The following is a 21,580-nucleotide window of genomic DNA, read 5'->3' as shown; positions in this document are numbered from 1 at the left end:
ATTCAGCAAAACTGTGGATAAATGATGGAAAGTGTGACATCAAATTTACATTTTTTACGGAGAGGTCAGTCTAAATGGAATGAATAAATATTCGTGAGAAATAGGATTTTATGGAAAATATGTCACTCATTTGGCACTCTCCTTTTATAAACCTCTCCTTGCTAGATCAATTTTTTTTTTTAAAATCAGATTTTTTTTTTTTTAGGTACTTACACAAGAATATAATTTGTTTCTTACTCTGCTTATTTCAAGTTAGAAGTTGACTTTACAGAAGCACTGTGTCAGAGGTAATGGGTGAGTATAATCTGAGCAGGTTTACCCAAAGAATTTAAAGCAATCCATGGCCAGAGAATGGCTTTAAAATACAGCACACTGCAATAAAAGCACACACTAAACTTCTCATCTGCATGTTTACTTTGCCAAAATAATACCGGGGGCTTCCCACTAAACCCAGGCTGTGTTGCCACCCTTCATCCTCCTCGAGGCCAAACCTCAAAGCCTTGAACCCCAAAGTCACAAAAGGCCACGTGCAGCAGTTTCCTTGCAGGAAACTCTTTGAGGGATCCTGAGGTACCTCTCACAGATAAATCTCCTCCATCACTCCCTCTGGAAGTGAGAACTGGGAGATGCCAGGACACACCACCGGGGTCCACCTGGAGAAGGTCACGCACAACACTGGTGTCCTTCTCCACATCTTTCTGTGCTGTATCCCCATTCCCCTCAATCAGATAGAGGATTCGGCACAGAAATGGAAAGATCTCGATTGTGAGCCATTTTACAACCTGCAGCACTGACACTGGGCAGGCAGGGGAGCAGAGCTCACCGTGCAGCCTCGACAGCTCTGACCGAGTTCACTGGCGGGGTTTTGTCTCTTGGCTTTCACAGCGCTCCCGGCTGTGTGTGTGTGAAATTAAGACTTACGGTTTTTTGATCTGGCTGGGCCCAGTGTCACATCCCAGAGATGAAAGGCTGCCCTATGATGTCTTTAATCCTGTGCTGCACAATATTCTCACAGAGAGGCAGATTTCTCACACATGTGGCAAAGATAAAGCTGGGTATCTGCATCCCTTTTGTACTGGGAGGTTTTTAAGATGACTCCCATTTAAGTAAGATAAAAAGATTCAGAGGGATTTTTCCAAATGACAAAATGTTCTCCCTCTTTTATAGAAGGAGCCAAATAAAACACCCCTTTCTCCTCCTGCCAAGGTCCTTCCAGATGCTATTTTACCTCTGTGGAGTGATTTCAGGCTGGAGATGAACTGGCAGGCTTCAGTGGGGGATTTGCAAGCTCGAATGTAGCTTTTCACACTGCCGATAACATCGAAGAAAGTCACGTTGGAGGCTAAAGAGAACGTGGATTGCACTGAAACGTGCACAGAATTTGCCTCCCTAACAAAAAACAAAACAAAACAGCCCTGAGTATCACAAGCTGGTCTGATGTCATCATTAGCACCTTGTACATCAGACTGCTATTAACACAAGAGATGCTTATCACACACACAGCACTACACGCACACTGAAAGAGCCACGCACTGTAACAGACCTTAAAACCAGGACTAACCAACACACAGGGGAATATGGAGCTGGAAGAGATGCTGGTAGCTCACTTTGGAACCAGCCATAAACACCTCCTGGGCAGCCCATCCCCAAGCTGCTCAGGTCAGGAGTACCAGGTGAGCCTGGCAAGCTGGTCAGGCATTCCTCATGCCCTGTACCGCCACCAGGCTGGGCTGGATACAGCCCAGCACTGACTCAAAATGGAGTGTGGATCTCAAGGTGAAGATCCCAAATGCTCAAGCTGCTCATTCTTCCCCTGGTAGCCTTAGCCTTACCTGCTTGCCTTAACTGTGGAGTGGTGGTATCCTGGCAAGTCTGACAGAGATGCATTGAGCTGCAAGGAGGGAGAGAGCAGCTGTTAGTGCCCCAGGGGATGATGGAAGGGGCAGCCCCATGGGGTGCAGCATGGACAGTCCCTCTGGGTCACTGACACCATCCCATGTGTTTCCCAGAGATGCCAGCTGAGACCAAGGGGGCTCTGAGCATCCCAGAGGTTTACCTGCTCTGTAAGAGAGATGCACCGCCCTGTTGCCAGTAAGGGATGGGCAAAGTCACCATTGCACAGCCTTGGACAAGAACAAAGCCCCAGGGATTTTAACATGAGCATCTGCCTGTGGCCCCCCCACAAAGGTCAGGCATGAGCCAAACGTGAGCAGGAAGAGAGCCTTGTGCAAGGATGACCTCAAAGCAGCACCCTTGGAGACTGCAGATCTTCCCTGACCCTGGATCTGTGCAGTTGTTTATATCTAGCCCCCGGCACAAGCTGTGCAGGCAGCATCACAGTGACTCCACCCAGCACCACCTTCCTTTGGCAGCATCTCCAAATCACCTGCTCCAAAGAGCTGGAATGAAGTGCACCCAGCCCAGGAACCCCTAACAGGATGAACTAGTGCATGCAGCGGTCTGGATAAGAACTGCACAGAGATGTACCTATCCCCAGCCCATGGGTCTTTTTGGAGCTGTTGATGGCACAGCCTATGGGGAAGCCAACAGCCCTGGCTCTCAACTGACCAGAGCCACATGGCCACAGCTGAATGGCTGGGAAATGTGACAATCGTAAGAAGTGCAAAGGGGACTTGTCCCATCAGCATCGCCAAAGTCCCAGCAAGGACACTCACCATCTCCAGGATCTCCCTCTCAATGTGGAAGAGCTCTGAGTACTTCCCATGGGTGATATTAAGTTTCAGGGGAACCTGCCCAATAAATATTCTCACTAGAAAGTAGAATAAGACAAGTTAGTTAGAACACTTCTCTGTGCCACGTGTAGACATGCCTTCATCTGCCTTACATGAGAGGCTGTTTGCATGTAAAATCCCTTTACAGTGCATAGAGAAAACTCAGATCTGAGAGTCACTGCCCCAGTAAAGCAAAGAGACAGCCTTGGGTTTTTTTCCCAAGGGTTGCTGCAATGTTCCCACAGTCCCAGTCAAATTCCAGAGCTCAGTGCTGCTGAAGAGATGGCATTTCACTTCAGTGTTCATACATTTCATGCACAAACACAGACTAATTTAAATAGATCCCTGAACACAGAGATGGGTAAACTTAGTAAGAAGACAGTGTCAGGTACCAAAGTAATTTATGATAATTTGGAGTAAACATGTCAAATCTCTTATTCCTCCCTGCAATGGAAGGAAATCAAATTAGCAAAACAAAATAAAGCACTGTCGAAAGGACATTTTCATTTTTCAAACTGCTGGAGAGACTGAGCAATGACATTTGAAAAGAGGTCCAAAGGATGCATTTTTCTGTGCTTAGATTCATATTTGATTCACAGCAACAGAATGCAATAATCTGAGTTGTCCAGACTTGCAGAGATAATACCCCTAAATCTTGTATTAAGTGTCATGAGATACTCAGTGGAAATGAGAACTCAGAACTTCAGCTTTATGTTCCACCAGAAAAACAAATACAGTTGCAGATAACATTATAAAGTCTCTGGTTCTTTCCCATTTTTTCCCATCCACTGAACCTATCTTCACCACAAATTGTATATCATACATCGCTAATGTAACAAGTCCAGACAAAAATTATGATGAGAGTCACCTTTACAGTGTTTATATAGTCTTCCCTTACCCCAGTTCAAGGCATAATCAAAACAAGCCTCTAAATTACAAGCTGACATATTCCAGCTTGAAGAAATGTTTCAAAGCGCTCTTCAGGGACAGCTCACCCATGTTTCCTTAGCAAAATTTCCATGCCTCTAATCCCTGTCGATTAAGGGTCAGAAGAAAATCTATGAAAACAAATTCCCCTTTACAATGGAATATTGTAAGTCCTTGAGACTGAGAGTCCTCTAACAGAAAGGAAGGGGTCAGAACCTGAGCTCCAGCTAATAACTGTGCTGCTCAAAAAATGCTAAAGGTATGAAAGAAGAACCTTGATCTTACAAAGACTTTCATGGCTGCTTAACTTTCCACACATGGCTGATCCCACTGAAGCCAGGTTACACAACAGCCCCACTCCTCCCAAGTGCCTTCACAGGAGTCTGCAGGGCTGACAAGCCGCTGAATGCTTTTTGAGAGTTTTAAAACACATCGGGAACAGAAGGGGCACCTCTGTCCTTACTAAGAAGCCTGAGCCCACCACTCCATTGCTGTGTTTTTAAGAAGCACTCAGAATTCTCTGGCTGCTCCCCAGGCAGCCCAATATGACAGGCATTAGACACCACACTTGTATAAACACTAAAAGGCTCTGATAAAAGTGGTGGTTGGGAGGAACGTTAAGCTCTTGAACTAGTTTGAGCCTAAGACAATTTATTTTAGAAGATTAAAAATAATTATTTCCATCCCTGGTTTTTCACTTTTGTTTTCTTACCTAAATTGCACTTTCCTTTTTCCAGCTCATATCCAAGAGGACACTGACAGATATAGGAGCCACGGGTGCTGTTGCAGGTCGCCAGCGCAGGACAAGGGTTGGAAAGACATTTATCCACCTCTATAAAAGTTAAAAAACAAAAATCGAAACAAAACAGATTATACTTACAGAATCACAAAAATCCTCAACCATTGGGCTAAAAGAGATGAATTTGGCTCCCCATCTGTGACTCCTTGAGCATTATCAGATGCTTCATTGCATCATTTGCACTTAATATTTATGCTATTCCTAATTATTCTGTTGGAGCTGAAAGAATAAATATAAACCACTTGAATATTCATTCAAAAGCCCTTGGGGTCTAGCACGGATCCATGTTAATATGAACAACTGCTCTACAGCACTGCTCATCAGAAGCTCTCAGGACTCTTTCCAAAGACAAACAACCCAACAGTTTATGCATGAGGAGACCAAAGAAGGAACCCCAACAGCACAAGTTAGGCCGGTGAGCATGGGCTGCTTCACCAACATCCTGCCCTTTTCATCCAGGCCGTGTTTCTCTGCTCCAAAAGCAGTGCCTGAGCACTGATCCAGTCTGTTGATTACCCAGTAATGGTGGAGGCAGCCCTGGCTGCAATCACCTCCTTTTCCAGAGCTCCTCCATGCCAGCCTGGGGATGGTCACAGCAGTGATTCCTGCCTGTGCCACACGCACAGTGCCCTTCCTGCTGGGTGAGCAAGAGCTCGGGGAGCAGACACCACTGTGATAATACGGTGTCTCAGGGGATTAAGGACTGTAATCTCAGATGCTTCATAGATTACACAACTCAAACTGCAAATTCTGAAGAATACACCCAATATTTCCTCTTGAAAAAAAAAAAAAAAGGAAAAAATATGTCCTGGTCAAAAAGGCTCCTCTTGCTGCATCTATGACTCACTTGAGCACACACATCACACACATCCACAAGGGCAGACCATAGGCAGGGCTGTGGACTTGTCAGTGACAAGGCTCTACAAGAACACCAAAACATCTTACACAGCACTTGCACCTATCTTGTGGCTGTTCCTGAGTGCTGCAGCCAAGGCAGGAAGGACAGACTCTGTGGTTAAAGCACCAAGCACAGGAGCCAAACCCGTGTGAGCATTTCTGGTGGCACTGCAATAACCATGGCACCACAGAGGCCTGAGAGCCCTGAGCCCAACTCTGCACTGGGATACACCACTTGATGCAATCTCAGACTAGCCTGGCACAGCTACCTCAGCAGCAGTGAGAAGCAGATCTGGTGACTCTAATCTAAGCGTCCAGAAATGAGTGGGTATGATTTAAAACCGCGGCTTTCATTCTGCCATCCTTCAGTTTGTGCTTTGTACAGCAGAGACCAGGGCAGTTTCTCTCAGGGCAGTGATTGCCCATGTAACAAAGCACCACATCCAAGAGAGCAGAAGGATCTTTTTCATTCTGGTAAATGGTAAATTTCCAGTTTTCAGAGGAAAGAATAATTTGGCAAAAGTGTGCTGCTGAACACGATGCATTACCTTAATTTTTCAATTTAAAAGAATTCTTTCCAGTAAAGTGATTTTTTTTTTTTTTTTGCATGAGGGTATAGTTATAATTAAAACCAAATCAGCCTGAGAAGTAACCTTTAAATACTTAATTATTGGATGGAATATATATTATTGCCAATATTTCACTGAGATTAATGCCTTTAGCACACACAATATCGTACAATGGCATGATGGCTGGGCTTTGAACTTCAAGCACAAAGTCAATTTCCTTTCATATAAGACTTCACCAAATGTATTTACTTGAGAAGATAAGGAAACTGGCAGTGGTAATAAATTACTGTAACAACACACTCAGCAGAACTATGGTACATAGCCTACCAGAAGAAGCATCATGCCCCTAAGTAGAAGATTAATATTTAGTGAGATGGGGAGAAAAAAACCATAGGTTGTAATATGAGAAGTAGTTTCAACTCAAATACCAAGTGCTGGCCAAGTGTACTTTCTCATTAATAAGACAGCTATCAATCATTATCTATTGTTATTGTTAACCTATCAACATATATCAAGTGCATCCTGTGCTTACCTGTAAGGCCAATCAGCTTTATTTTCTCGAAACTGTCAAATTTCAGCTTAATCTTTCTATCAGAAATGGTCACCAAATTGCTCACCATCAGTAATGCTCAGAGAGTGCTCACCCTTATTTCAGCCATTCAACCTGATTGCTAAACCCCTAGCTTAAAAAAATCACTATGGAGACTTATTGCCCTCAACCCTGCTGACAACAGACTTCTCATAAATACATGCACACACAGCTCTTTGAAAACTCCTGAAATGAGACCCAGGTGTTCCTGCCCTGCTTGCTCCTGGCCCCACCAGTGGTGAGAGCCATTGTACACGTTACCTGTTGCTGGAGGTGATGTCCTCAGCCCGACCGTGCTGCTCGACGGAGGAGCAGCGGTCGGTTTGGTAGCAGCCAAAGTGGTTGTAATGCTCACAGTGGTCTTGGTGGTTGGAGAGGCTTCAGAAGGACTTGTAACATGGAGGTTTTCCTCGGTGACTTTGCCAGGCTTTGCAGTGGTGGCATCCATGGCTTCTGTGCTTTTACCAGTGGTATAACTGTGCTTAGTGGCAGTAGGTGTCTGGGCCCTGTGGTCTTTCATGGTGCTGGCCTCACCCGGGGTGGGCCGGCGACCGGCCGGCGTTGTCAGCACAGGAGGTTTCACCGTGGTCACTGTCACTGTGGGGACAACGCTGCTGTGATTTGTTGCACTTGGTGAGGGACTAAGGGGTGCATCTGTTGGACCAGCCTGTGAAGAAACACTGGCTGTGGTGAGCAGTGGTGTTGCCTTCCCAAAGCTGTCCCCTTGGGTGGTGGCATCTCTAGGGGAGGCAGTCTCCGTTACTGTCACGGGAGCGGTCACAGTCACGACGCGTCCACCAAGCAGCTCCATGGGTGCCGTAGGGACCGGTGACCTGGTGGGAGTGAAGGTGGTGCTCTTTTGGGGCTGGTGTGTGACACTGGGCTTGTTGGTCTCTCTGGGTGAGCTCCTGGCTGTGGCAGCTGTGGAGGGCACCTGCCTGACCACACTCATCGCCACAGTGGTGCCTGCTTGATCACTCTCACTGGACTGCGAGATGGATGAGGGTGATGAAAATACAGACAATAAAGATGCCAATGAGTAAGATGGGGAGGGCAAGGAGGAAGTGGGCAAGGAGGATGACAAAACCTGCAGAGGGGATGAAGATGCCATCACAGAGGGCGAGTGTGGCTCAGGTGATTCTGACAGCGTAAACAGATGAGTCGGTGGTGGTGTTGACGACAGAGAGTGCTGCAGTGATGACAGTGAGGAAGAGGCTGGAAACGCTGATGAAGACAGAGATGATCTGTCAGTGGTCAACAACTCAGAGTCAGTGTTGAATGGAGTTGTATTTTCTATGCTGCCTGTAGATGCAGACGTCAACGGTTTGGAAGGGTGCACCAGCAACGGCTCCGTAGAGGGTTCAACAAAACTGCTGCTCTTTGATGCATTGGTCTGCCTGTCGTGAGCCACAGATGACTGTGAGGCATCAAAAGGATTGGAAATTTCAGAAAAAAAGGTGGAACTTTCTGAGGAGTCAGCAGAGGTGCTGCTGTTGGAGATAGACAGGAGGGTCCTTTCTCCTCCTCTGGTGTATGTGGTTGAAATGTATGTGCCATCTGTGTGAGAAACCGAGGTCCTTTTCTCAGCATCGATGCTACTGACTGGACGATGGCTACCTGAAAAGTCTGGAGTATATGGACAAAAAAATATTAGGAAGACAGGGTAATGTAACGGCATTTTGATGTCATATTAAAACTGTTTGCTAAATAGGATGTTCCTGTCTGTGAACCTGACCGCGATTTTCTAAAAATTTCGAGCACCATTCAAGCATGGTTATGGGATTAGGAGTCTTATGCACTCCTTAATTGATTCTAAAATGTTGAACCCTGACAAGACTCCCATAAAATGTGTAGGTTTTGGAATCACTGTTCTTCACATATTGCTTTCCTAAAGCGATTGAGCTCTTAGCATTCTGTGATATTTGTGGCAAGCTAAGCAGGAAAACCCAATTGTTCTCTTTATCACTCATAATTTACAAAACTCATATCCTCTCCCTCTTATCCTCCATTCCCATCTACAGAATATCCATTTTGTTCAGTCAATTTCTTTTTAGACACAGTGAACTTCATGCCTCTGCGGGATGAAATTATAACATTATGTTAATTTGCAGCTTATCATGAACCCAGTGATTCAAAACTTTGCAGCCAGGAAAACTTAAATGCACAGCACATCAGCCTGAAAAAAAATTATTTAGCATAAAAGGTGCAATCAATCTTATAATACCAATTTCAAGATGTAAAGCTAAGTACAGCCAACTTTAAAAAAATAAAAAATGGTATTGAGAATTTGTTTTAATTCTACAACTGACTTAGGTCATCACAAAACACTTCTGAAAGCATCACACAGAAAAAGTCAGGATGCAAAAAAGAGTAAAGCAGCCATCAAAACAGAAGGGTTTATGGCTCCACTTCTTGAACAGTTCCCCCATCTGTGTGGGGTCCGGTTTTGAGTCCTTTGATGGAAACATCCCCCTGCGTGAACCCACAGGTGGTATTGAATGTAGTAACGAACGAGAACTTTATGTACAACGTACTGAAAAACAGGACAATGTGAATTCTCCCCAGACGTACACCAGGAGACATCAACTTACTCGTGAGGTTGTTTTGGAAAGAAGAGTCAGTGGGTATCTTGGCAGAACGTACGAACACCGTCTCCGTCGCAAAGCCCGTGAAGCCCCCGCTGCTGGTGGAGGCATTGGCTGCCCCGCCCTGCTCCACCACTGCTGGCTCAGACAGCCCTCGAGAGCTGGAAGCTTCGGCATGGAAAGATGAGCTCTCCACGCCACCAGCCAGTGTGCCATCTGTCACTGAGTGCAGCATCCCCTCCTGAGCACCCCCTGACGTGGATGAACTGTACACGGGACTGGTGACGGGGCTGGACATCCTCTCAGCACCTGAGCTGCTTAGGAAGCGATGGCTGCTGCCAATAGCTGGAAAAGGAATGAAAAGCAGGCATCTGATTTTATCACCTCAGAGCAGACAGGACTGTCCAAACACTGAGGAATCAGTACCATTAGAGTCATAATGGTATGTTTATGTTATTTCTAATTATCACCCCACCCAGACAGGCAGTCGATGTGTCCTACAAGCTACATGTCTCAAGAATGAGACCCTTCTTGTTAAGCATCAGCAGCTGCAGATATACAACACCACTGATAAATGCTGCCCATGACATCTGCAACAGCTGTGTCAATCCTACAGAGGAGGGGAAGGGAGAGGCAATCAAATGCTACCTCAGAGTTCAGAAAAACTCACTGGAAGGTTCAGCAGCAGTTGAGAAGTAGGTGAAGACCTTGGATGAAAGGGTGACCTTGGGCTCTGGGGACCCTTCTTGGCCAGATGACACGTGTCTCACTCGAGGCCATGCTGTGGAGGACGGGACGGGGCCGGTGCGGATGTCCCCAGCTGTGTCCGGGTGAGATGTGAGGCTTTCTGCTTTTGTGCTCCACATGCTGCGGTTCCCTGGGGCTTGAGATGTCCCTTCCTTGTGGACGAAGAGTGTGGCTGAAGGTGAAGGCACTGAGATGCTGGGAGAAAACGCAGGCAGCAGCTTTGTTGGAAGCTCACTGAGTCCAGCACCACTCTGTGAAACATTACTCTTCTTCCCAGGCTCTGCTGCTGCTGAGGACAACAGGACCATGTCCAGGGTGCTGGCGTGGCGGAGAGAGGGAACAGAGCTCCCTGTGTCTCTGGAAGCTCCACGGGTGTCCAACACAGGCACTGTGCTGCTCTCCTCACTGGCGGTAGCTGTCACCACACTGGGTGTGCTGGCGAGAGGCAGGCGTCCTCCCGTTGCTGAGGTCCTGTCTGCTGAGAAAGAGCAAAGCAAAATGAGTTATGCACCCTAAACTATAAATGAGCAGGTGTTCTCTCTTCCATCGCCAACCTCAGGCTGAGGGCACAGAGAGAACGTGGCAGAAAATCCAATGTGGAAAATGTGAAGGCACAGCTCTTTCCTGTGCCAGGAGGTGCAGCTCACAGCAGGGCACCCTGGAGAGGGCATCAGGAACAAAGTTATGGGAGCACTTTTGGGTTTGCTTCCCTTCGGCACTGCTCCCAGTGCCACAGGCCTGACCTGGACACCAGACACCCACATTGAGTGAGGGGGAGGTTACACAGCACCAAAAATCCCTGGTACTCAAAAGAAAGCATGGCAGGTTTGTATGGGATCCATAAACACTGCCTTTGCACCCCAGGGTGGGAGTCAGGAATGACTGCTGCTGCTTCTGCTGGTGTAAACACAGACACTGTTTACACAAAGGGCAGTCTTGAAATTGTGGTGTCCGTGAAAGCACAGCGAATCTCAGGGCCAGACTGCTCTGGCAGTAAGGCTGGCTTCTCCCAGCGGCTAAATGTAAGAAACAGATAACGCATTTTTCTCTGGAAATTGAAATTTTCATCCATGATGTCCAATGCCATCATCCAGCACCTTCTAGCATGCCCTCATCCTCCATGCAGGTGGTGTTGGATGTGTGGTCAGAACTCACCTGGGGAAGTGCTTTCTGAAGCAGAAGGTGAGCCTGTGAGCAATGGGTTCATGGACAACAGGGTGGCACCTCTGCCACCACCACCCTGGGTTCCCAGAGAATACTGGGAATGGCCTGGAGAGCTGATGTTTTCAGTACCAGTGGTGGAAATCTCTGTTGTTTGGGCCAGTGTGGTGCTGGCTGGCAGAGACCTTAACGTCCTCCCTCCACCCTTGGTGCCTGTTGTGGAAACTGATGTGATGGTGGTAGGGAAATTGGTTCTTCTCTCTGTTGACAGGATGCTGAATGACACGTGGCTGCTTCCAGTTGCTAAAATGTGATAAAGAAACAATTTACATTTTTACACATATGAAACTATAAATAAAAATGAGCTTTTTTCCAATAGCACCCAGAGGCAGGAATTGCACAAACACAAGTAGAAAATATGAGAAGATGTCAATTTCCGAAGATGTCAATTTCCAAATATGTAAATCATTCCTACAAAAATTTGTCTTCTAAAAAACAGTGTGACGCTGACAAAAGTGCTATTATATAAAAACTGTTGAAATATTAATACTGTGCACTTGATTTCACCATTATGTGCCTGAGTGCACTTCATGCTGTTAGAACAAATATCGTGATGACCCAGAAAAGCCTGGAAATCAGTTCAGACAAGGCACTACCCTGAGCAGCGTGAAGGTCTTAGAGAAGTCCGAAAAAACAGGACCAAGGGGATGAGACCCCTTCAGAACCACAGCAGGGACTATGACCAAACAGCAGCATGAAAGACCTCAGAGACCACATTCAAAGTTGCCTTAAATTTATTGAGCTGGTTCAAATTCTGGGAAACAGCACAATCCAAGAAGTAAGACAGAAGGCAGGAACTCAACTCTGATCCTTGGGATCACAGGGACATGATCTAATCCTCACTTGCTTAGTTCTCTTGTCTGTAATGCAGAGATAGCAACTGGAGCTAGCAAAAGAAGGACTGTGATTTGAAAGTTAATTCTTTTTCTTGGCATAATGAAACTTTCCACACATGTGCCCTTTCTGTAAAAAAATCTAAAGCACATTTTTTTGGTCAAGAAAGAGCTGAATAATTTCAAACACAAAATCCCACTGCATCCTTCCAAAGAGTATATTCTACATAGCAGGAAAGATTCAGGCAAGTGTAAGCTGCAGGAAGTCCTCCTTTGGCTTGTAAGAAAAATGAAATTTCAATTCTAACGTGAGCTTACCAGGGGAAGGACCTTCCGAAGGAGAGCGAGAACGTGTCAGGGAAGAGTCTGCCACCTCGGTGAAATCGGTCATTCCTGTGGACCCCTGAGCTCTGGAGGTCTCTCTCACAGAAGATGTGGACAACTGGGCTGTGCCCAAGGTCCTGTACGGGGCACTGCTGGACGTGGAGCCCTTGGCCGCTGTCCAGTGGCTGCTGGCCGAGGCAGACCTGGGCGGCCTCCCAGCACCGCTGGGCGTGGCTGAAACGGGAACGTTGGTGGCAGAGGGAGTGAAGGAGGTTTTCTCTGCCACTGGTCTGTGGCTGCTTCTGACACCTAGGATACAATAGAACCAGGTTTGATTTACACATACAGAGCAATACATACACCTGTTTGCTCAGCCCCCGTTTCTACGCTGCCCATTGAGAAACTGAAGGTGTTGCTCTGTGAAGAGGTGAGTCTCTTAATGACAGGCACACATTCCTCACAAAAAGCCATGAAAAATCTCAGACCCATGTCCTACAGACCAGTCTGCATGACAGATATAACTCCAGGTGACAGCAGCAAAACCCCAGTAAGTGTCTCTGGCAGGGAAAGGGTGTGCACGTATTTCTTACCAATGTTCCTGCCAGGACAGGAGTTTCACTAGTAATGAGGCCATTGATGTTTTCCACTCTATCACCCAAAAGCTGAGCTCCACTCTCCCTGCTCCCACCCACCCCACTGCCAGCTCAGTGCAGCCAGTAGTAAAAACATCCGAGTATCCAATAATGACCGATGACCATATCTGAAGAGAAACAGCGCAGGGATGTGAAATCTCACCCAGCCCCAAGGCAGACAGCTTTCAGACTAACAAATTTACCTCGGAAAGGACCTTCAGAGGCAGAGAGGGAGCTTGTGAGTAAAGGACCCCCAGCAGTGCCTGGGAGATCGGTGGCTTCCCGTGAGCTGTCGGGATGATGTGTCCCAGTCCTCAAGGAAGAGGGGGTCCCGCCCAAAGAGCTTGTGGGGTTGGTGCTGGTGGCAGAGTCCCTTGTCACCCCAGCTGTGTGGCCATCCTCTGGGGACATCAGTGTCCCCACTGCCGTGCTGGACATGGCAGCACCCTGCATGTCCAAGCGCAGCATCGCCTCTTCTGCACCCGGGATGCTCTTGGGGGGTTCGTAATTGCTGCTAAAAGCTGAAAAAGGAGAAAGACAAAACTGCATAAGCGTAAATAAAAACTGCTGGGTAGGTTTCATCCCGCTATCAGTAGATGAAGACAATGTGTGTGTGAATATTCAAGACGGAAATATTTAATACTGGGAAATCATTAAGACAGGGGGAAAGTGGTCTCTAAATAGGAACTGCTGAAGTTATTGCTTGAAAAATTCAACTGGAAGTTTTCAAGGAAAGTCTATCCTCCCCTTCCAACAAGAATAATATTTATCCATACTTTCATTTCTGTGAAATGTTTTTAAATGTACAGAATGTGCCAAATACAATATTATTCCTCCTTTCTTTAAAATGAAAAGGATGTATTTTGTTAATAGAGAGTCTTTAAATAAGAGTTCTGAGGTATACAGCTATCTATCAAAACTCATTTGTGGAAGCACTTTCCGAAGCAGATGGCAAGCCTGTGAGCAATGGGTCTGTGACACCTCTGCCTCCATCACCCTGAGCACCCACAGACATCCCAGGGGTCTGGCTCTGGGCTGAAGAGCTGGTGATTTCAGTCCCAGAGGTGGAAATCTCTGCCATGGTGACCAGCCTGGTGCTGGCTGGCAGAGACCTTAACGTCCTCCCTCCACCCTTGGTGGCTGTTGTGGAAACAGAGGTGTTGGTGGTGGGGAAATCTGAACTGAATCTCTCCGTAGCTGAGTTGTGGGATGGCTGGTAGCTGCTTCCAACGGCTACGGTACAATTAAAAAAAAAAAAAAAAAAAAAAAGGATTTATACGTATGAAATTATAAACAGATGGATCCATTTTCCTCCCAGATGCTTACGGTGCACATACAGATATTAAGCATAGGAAGTTTTCAATCTGGACAAAGTGCTCCTTTGGAATGGCATAACTCCCCTCACTGCAGGAAGACCTCGCACAAAACGCAGGGCTTGCTGCCAGGCTTTGTGAGAGTGGCGTGGCCCAGACAGCAGGAAACCCCACAGGACAGGGGCTCCAGGGATTTGCCCTTAATCCCATCTTTGCTCTAATATTGTTGGAAATAGGCTCAGGTTTTTTTCTTTTTTTTTTTTTTTCTTTTATTGCTTGAGCACAGCATCAAAGAGCAAAGGGAGGAAACCTAAGCACAGCCACATTCCCACAGGAGCCTGCAGCTCACTGCGCATCCCAGGGCTCAGAGGGGCACTGTCCTTCAGTACTGCATCTCAGATCTCCTGCAGCCCCAGTGGTGCTCCCAGGAGCTGTGACAGAGAGAAGGGATGTGTCAGTGTGAGAACCCTGGAGATGTGTTTGCTCCTGAAAAGCTCAGGAGCAGGACACAGGATAAGGATTTGGCAACGCTGAGGTTTTCAGTATTCACGTCAAGCTGGGCAAAGTCTCTGTTTTTGGGAACTCCAGAAACTGGCTGCTGCAGAGCAGCAATTGAGCCCAGGGATCTCAGGTTTGCTGCCCTAAGCAAGTTGTTAAGCACAGGCATCTCACTCTGCCTAGCTGAGGACAAACCCACCCCCTGTGGCCACAAGTGTGGGTTCCCAACCTCCCACCCCACTCCGTCACCACCTGGGCACAGGTCACGGCTCAGAGCTGCCCTTGCTCTGCAGCTGGCACTGGCCCAGTGAAGGTATTTCACTGCTGCAGACATCCACCCTGCAGAAAACACTGTGATAACTGTGATCCAAAGAACTTTGGGGTTTTTTAAAGTGGAAAATGCTGGTGGGGGGGGGGGGGTTGGATCCAATTATTTTTTCCATTGCTTTTTCCTGCTTTCAGCAGGGAATTTCAGCTAACCATCCAAATAATAAAAACAGAGTGCATGCGAAACAGAGCATCTCCTCTGCTTCCAGAAACCAAGTACTATAAAATGGCTTTTTAAAGCTATGAAACAAAGGCCAGCAAAGCTCACCTCCAAAAGCATTGTCCGTGGGAGAGGATGCTGTCAGCAAAGGCCTGGTGGAGTTTCCTGTGACACCCTTGGGGTGTAGCATGATGTGCTCTGCACCAGTCTGAGTGCTTGAAGCTTGGAAGGAGGCCTGGGGCTGTCCCAGGGAGCCAGGGAGGGCAGTGCTGGGGCTGCTCCCCAAGGGGCTGGGTGAAGCAGCTGCAGTGCCCACAGCAGGGCTGCTGCCCAGCTCTGTGCCCACCCAGCGGCTCATGGGTTGAGAGAGGCTGTCAGTGCCTGCAAGGCAATGGGGGAAAGCAGATGAGAGCCTGGAGATGGGCTTAGCTGCCTGCACACCATTCCTCACTGCCACCCTTCCGCTGCCCCTCAGCCCCTCTGCCTGTACTGTGCCTACAGAAACTTTGTGTCTGGAAGCTGCATCAAGCAATTCATAATTTTGAATACCAAGAGAAACCACATGGATTCTTCACTCCATCCTTGTGCACAAAGCAAGGCAGAAAACTGTCCTGAGTGCATGCTGTGGATGGAGAGCTGGATCCACAAAGCTCTACGACACAGGAGAACCAGGCTTAACCCGTGCTGGCTGCTCTGGGGAACAGCATTCACCTTGTCCCCAGGTGCTGGAACACCTTCCCAGCGCTCCTAGGCTGAATTGGGATGGCTCACCTGGGTGATGAGATTCTGAAGATGAAGATTGCAGCATGCTCAGGGTGTTGTTAAACCCTGACACGTTCCAGTGCCCTCCCTGCGTCCCCTCGGCCGACTCGGTGCTGACGGCTCCCGGGCCTGGCGCTGTCCCCTCGGCAGCTGCAGGGGTGCTGGGAGAAGCCAGAGTCCTCTTGCCTCTCCCCTGGCTGCCTGCAGCATGGTGGCGGCTGCCAGGGTCTGGAAAGCAACAGGGAGAGGGTCATGCTTACATGGAAAATTCTTTTTTCTCAGCTGGGTGGCAGCAGCATCACCTGCAGTGGTACCCAGCCCTGCCACATGCAACAGGAAGGGTCACAGCTGCATCCCTCATGTTTAACAGAGCACAGTTTAACTGCAGGAGGGACTGATGGGAGCAGGGTTTCTGTCGCCAAAAAATAATGGCATTTTAAACATCGTCTTCATTTGTGCATGGCGAAAGAAACAGTTGTTTTTTGGGGTTGGTTTTTTTTTGAGAGAGTGATTAAAAATGCAGAAGGCAATAAAGAGCTGGTGCCAGAACAAACCACAGCTGGCAGCCTGGGCATGCCAACTCCACATTCTAGTCCCTAAGCAGAAAAAAACCCAAGGAATTTTTTAAAAAAAATAAAATAAAGAAAACCTCTATGCTTATATCTTATTTCATCTGGGGTTATTAAAAAAAAAAAAACCAAAACTGAGGTGGGGACAGGGCAATCAGCACAGCTTTCTCTTGCTTCTGTGAGAAACAGGCCTTGATTTAAGTTCATGCTTAAAAGAGTACACAAGTTTACTTATGAGTGAAGACTATGAACAAGCCCAAAAGTAAGTGTCCACTTGCAGGACTTCCATGTAAGGATCTCAGGCACAGATCATCCTCACAGCTGGCCAGGTATCCCTAAGCTGAGTTCTTTTTATAACCTGGGCTTGCAATGGGGTTCAGTTCCTGCTGGGAGGAGGTGTGGGGACACCCGGGGATCTCCGCTCTTTGCACAGCCCCTGAGCTCAGAGGATGGGCAGGACTGCCTGGGTACCGCTGGGTGCTGAAAAACAGAGTCAGCTCCTGAGAATCATCTTCGTTGTAATGTTAAAAAACAAAGCCCAGCTTTCCTGAGATTGGATTTCTCACAAAAATCTGCATTTCTAGCGGTGAGGCAGGAATACTTCCTAACCCCCTGGCGATGCTCCGTGCATGGGCTGGGAACAGCTAACGGGGACTCTGACATCCACAGAACTCACCGGGAGGATGGCTGTGGGTGAGCAGGTGGGTCACCGTCCCAGCAGACGGGTTCTCTGGGGATCCTGCTCCTGGAGGGGTGACATCCCCATCGCTGGCAGTCACCCTGCTTGCTGCTGGCACAGCGCCGTGCCTGGCAGGCAGCGATGCCCGCTCCCTGCTCCCAGCCAGCATCGTCACCAGCTCCACAGGAGCACCAGGAGTCCTTATCTCTGTGCTTGAACTTCCCTCCTGATGGCCGCTTTCAATGACTAAAAGGAAAGACAAGAAAAAAACTTAGATCACATCAGCACTGATGTGCAGGCTCAGCTCACGGCAGTAACACCAAGGCCAAGCTCTGAGCTCACTTACTTACACTAGAGAAAAATTTTGTATAATCAAAACACAGACGTGAAATTTATTTTTGGATTTGCACCAGTGGAAACTAGATTGGTGTCTAGAACCAAATACCAAAACTCATCTCTTTGCAAAAGACCCTCAGGACTTCTTTGTGTTAGGAGAAATAAATTTTGAAAGGAGCAAAAAGAAAGTCTTTAACAAATAACTGATGGAAATACTCGCAGTGTAGCGTGCATGGGAGGAGTGTGAAGGTCTCTGGAGCCGACAACCCAGCGCAGCCCACGTGCCCCAATCTGAATATCAGATGGGAAGGGAAAGGGCCCCACAGCTCTTCCCCTCTCTCCACTTGGCCACTGCTTGCTGGACACATGACCTCAAATCCCACCACCTCCAGAGAGTTGGCATGGACCTGGCTGAGACCAGCAGGGCAATCAGGAGGGTCAGTGTAACCCATCCAGACACGAGGAAGCACCGGGGACAGAGGAGATCCATGTATGGTGTGGATTATACAGCCCACCCAGCTGCCAAAGCATCCCAAGGTGATGAAATATTTTGGCATTTTTAACATTAATGCCTACCAGAATACAAGAAACAAGTTGAAGAAGAAGATTGTGCATGAGTGGCAGTCCAGGAAATCAGGGTTTTTCAGCTTATGGTACCACCCAGGGCTGGGAGGATTTCCCTGCATATCAGTTCCCACAAAAACCAGCAGCCACCATCTGTGTTACAGTCCCAAAGCCTGTCTGGCACTGCAGCCTCAAATGACCTTCAAAGCCTACAACAAGTCAAAGCAGGTCCAGATCTGAAAGGGCAAAGGTCCCTGTTTTATCCACCTCCTGTAGAACCAAAATGCAGTCTCTGCCATGTGCATGGCATCCACAGGCAGCAGCCAAAGGCAGTCAGTCTCTGCTCAAAAGCTCTGATTCTGAAGGTTAAACCTGTCCTGGGCCTCCAAACATCTTGTATAAGAAAACTGGATGTTCGGGAGGAACACCTATGGGACACTTCCTCATTGTCTTGTGTGTCTTTGGAGTTGCTGCACCCGCCACAACAGAGCTGGCAATTTCACAAGTGGTGTCCTCTACCCATCTGCAATAGCTTCAGTGGGAACTCACCAGAAAACAGAGGGGTAGGCAGGACAGTCTGTATTTCATCCTGGGAGTCTAAGCCCCATGGGGGCCAAGGAGAAGGAGACAAGAGCTGTGGTTGAGCAGAATGCCCAGAGTACCTTTACTGGCAGCCCTCAGAGTGGCTGCGATGCTGAGCAGCCACTGCCACCCAGAGCCCACTGTGAGCCACCTCCTGTCTCATGGGACAAGCTTCTGGTCCTCACCAGTTGGACAAGGGGATGGGAAGTAGCAGGGGACCCTTGCTATATTCATTTCCAAGCCAATACCCAGCCTGTAATTGTAGCCCACAAGTCCATTTATAGCAGCCCTGAAAAATGTGGCAGTGCTGGAGGGCAGTGCACTGAATTTCTCTCCATCCCCCTCTCACTAAAAGCTTTCAGCTGTGCAGCCCGTGCTGCCTGGAAAGTCTGTGGCCAGCTTTGCTGCACGGAGAGAAGGCAAAGCAGCAGATGCCTAAAGAAACCCTTAGGGTATGAGGATAGACAGAGGGAAATCTGCCAACTCATTTGTCAGCAAGGGCTCTGGACAGGCAGGCTAAAATATGCAGCGTGACACTGCAGCAGGCATTTCATTGCCACTTCTTAAAAAGTAACTCTGGAAATGCCAGCAAGCAGTGCCTTCAGCAATGTTCCTTGACTGAATGAGACTAGTTCAAAAGTAAAACATTGCTGTTTGCTTATCTGGTGGTTGTTTGCCCTGCAAATCTACCTCAGAGTTTTCTCTATCCTTTTGGCTCTGCAGAGCTGCTGGGAATAAATTGAAGCAAAATCTTCCCGCTATTGTAGGTGTCAGCAAAGCTGGTTTTGAGTGCAGGCAGGCAGTGGAGGGGCTGAATGAGAAGGTATTATTTACACAGGCTTTTTGGAGTCATCTGGCTTTTTTAACTCTGCCCTGCAAGGTGTGCCAGGCCCTGGTGCACGAAGGAAAACCTCATGCTCAGCTCCCCAGTTCAGTGGGTGCAGAGCATGAGCCACGCTGGAAAATACAACCCACAGCATGTAGTAAGGAAACCCCAAAAAATTGTGTTTTTCAACAAAATAGACATGAAATCTCACATCCATCAAGCCTGCCAGAAGTGCAAGATAACCACAATATCCTCTTTGATTTGCCTGCAGAAATTAAGACTTCAAAGACGACCCTCCTCTGAAGAGGATGCACCAGATCAAACTTCTTCCCCAAAAATCCCCATGGGATCATCTGGCCTCCCCTGCTGCATTAAAGGCTTAAGGCAAAGTGGCCTTTTAGCTGAGGTACTGATCTGTCACTAACAATTTTGTCACATGCTAAGCTGCCAACAGCTTTGCATGGTTTAACTCCGCACAACCACAGCCACTGAGAAATATTTGACTTCCAGCACAGAACCCTGCCACCCACGGATTGGTGTTTTCCTTCCCGGTTAAAACTAGCAGTGATGCTCACCAGACAGGTCGAGGCTCGGTGTTACTTTTTCTTCGCAAGCATAACAAGTCCGTGGCTTGCTGTGAGCCGAGTTATATAGCTCGGCCAGGACAAACAGATCAAGTTCCAGATGATTTCTAGAGGCTTTGGGCTTGCCCCTGGCAGCCCAATTGGATATCTACCTTATGAGACTCCTGAAAAATCCCTTTTGGGCCAACAATTTTCTGTCTCCATCCCTGACACAGCGCAGGGATGTGCTGTTCCAGAGATGGTTGCGTTTAGGTGATGCTCGCAACTCAACCTCGGGTCAGCACAACACCAAAAAGCACAAAAATGCGAGTTTTCTGCAGTGACTGTGATCGCACACAGACATCTTAGGGCAGGGAGGGAGGATGGATGTATCCTGCTAATGCCAGGAGAGCAGCATCCCCCACAGGCAGCATTTGTCAGGAGACTGCAGCCAGCCAAGGCACGCCGCGAGTTATCCCAGCCCCGCTGCTTCCATCCAGACGGGATTTTTTTTTTCCCCTCGAGGGACAGACAAATACTTTCTTGACTGGGGAACACAAATTTAACCTGAGTTCGCACAGAAGGAAAGCCAAGAGCAGTGGATTGGCTGTCTAGAGCGGCCCTTCACCCGGAGCAGCCCCTCCTCGGGAGGGTGGGCATTCCCCGGGGAGCATTCCCGGTGGGATGGGGATGGACCCGCTCCCGGTGGGATGGGGACGGAGCCGTTCCCGGTGGGATGGGGACGGAGTCGCTCCCGGTGGGATGGGGACGGAGTCGCTCCCGGTGGGATGGGGATGGACCCGCTCCCGGTGGGATGAGGACGGAGCCGATCCCGGTGGGATGGGGACGGAGCCGCTCCCGGTGGGATGGGGACGGAGCCGCTCCCGGTGGGATGGGGACGGAGCCGCTCCCGGTGGGATGGGGACGGAGCCGATCCCGGTGGGATGGGGACGGAGCTGTTCCCGGTGGGATGGGGATGGAGCCGATCCCGGTGGGATGGGGATGGAGCCGATCCCGGTGGGATGGGGATGGATCCGATCCCGGTGGGATGGGGATGGATCCGATCCCGGTGGGATGGGGACGGAGCTGTTCCCGGTGGGATGGGGACGGATCCGGTCCCAGTGGGATGGGGACGGAGCTGTTCCCGGTGGGATGGGGACGGACCCGCTCCCGGTGGGATGGGGATGGACCCGCTCCCGGTGGGATGGGGATGGACCCGCTCCCGGTGGGATGGGGATGGAGCTGTTCCCGGTGGGATGGGGATGGATCCGGTCCCGGTGGGATGGGGACGGAGCTGTTCCCGGTGGGATGGGGACGGAGCCGTTCCCGGTGGGATGGGGATGGAGCTGCTCCCGGTGGGATGGGAACGGAGCCGCTCCCGGTGGGATGGGAACGGAGCCGTTCCCGGTGGGATGGGAACGGAGCCGCTCCCGGTGGGATGGGGACGGAGCCGCTCCCGGTGGGATGGGGACGGAGCCGCTCCCGGTGGGATGGGGACGGACCCGCTCCCGGTGGGATGGGGACGGAGCCGCTCCCGGTGGGATGG

The 21,580-nt window shown here is 48.9% G+C and overlaps 1 protein-coding gene across 3 annotated transcripts in view; it reads right to left on the bottom strand.

Annotated features, from left to right (window-relative positions):
* The window catches only part of HEG1 (heart development protein with EGF like domains 1), a 52,728-nt gene that overhangs the window by 16,411 nt on the left and 14,737 nt on the right, over positions 1 to 21,580 (bottom strand). For 2 of the 3 annotated variants that reach the window (XM_040069073.2, XM_058421301.1), the window contains exons 2-14: positions 17,161 to 17,409; positions 15,925 to 16,143; positions 15,262 to 15,534; positions 13,059 to 13,376; positions 12,218 to 12,532; positions 11,001 to 11,309; positions 9,769 to 10,323; positions 9,105 to 9,443; positions 6,775 to 8,139; positions 4,372 to 4,491; positions 2,676 to 2,770; positions 1,833 to 1,891; positions 1,229 to 1,389 (exon numbers count right to left, since the gene is read on the bottom strand). In XM_040069073.2, the coding sequence (XP_039925007.1) occupies positions 1,229 to 1,389; positions 1,833 to 1,891; positions 2,676 to 2,770; positions 4,372 to 4,491; positions 6,775 to 8,139; positions 9,105 to 9,443; positions 9,769 to 10,323; positions 11,001 to 11,309; positions 12,218 to 12,532; positions 13,059 to 13,376; positions 15,262 to 15,534; positions 15,925 to 16,143; positions 17,161 to 17,409 (4,377 nt within the window). The remainder of the gene's footprint in view (positions 1 to 1,228; positions 1,390 to 1,832; positions 1,892 to 2,675; positions 2,771 to 4,371; positions 4,492 to 6,774; positions 8,140 to 9,104; positions 9,444 to 9,768; positions 10,324 to 11,000; positions 11,310 to 12,217; positions 12,533 to 13,058; positions 13,377 to 15,261; positions 15,535 to 15,924; positions 16,144 to 17,160; positions 17,410 to 21,580) is intronic. The other variant, XM_040069074.2, reaches the window with a different exon arrangement.

This window comes from Hirundo rustica, chromosome 7, assembly GCF_015227805.2.
Source record: "Hirundo rustica isolate bHirRus1 chromosome 7, bHirRus1.pri.v3, whole genome shotgun sequence".
NCBI classification, from domain to species: domain Eukaryota; kingdom Metazoa; phylum Chordata; class Aves; order Passeriformes; family Hirundinidae; genus Hirundo; species Hirundo rustica.
This window is presented reverse-complemented; position numbering and strand designations above follow the sequence as displayed.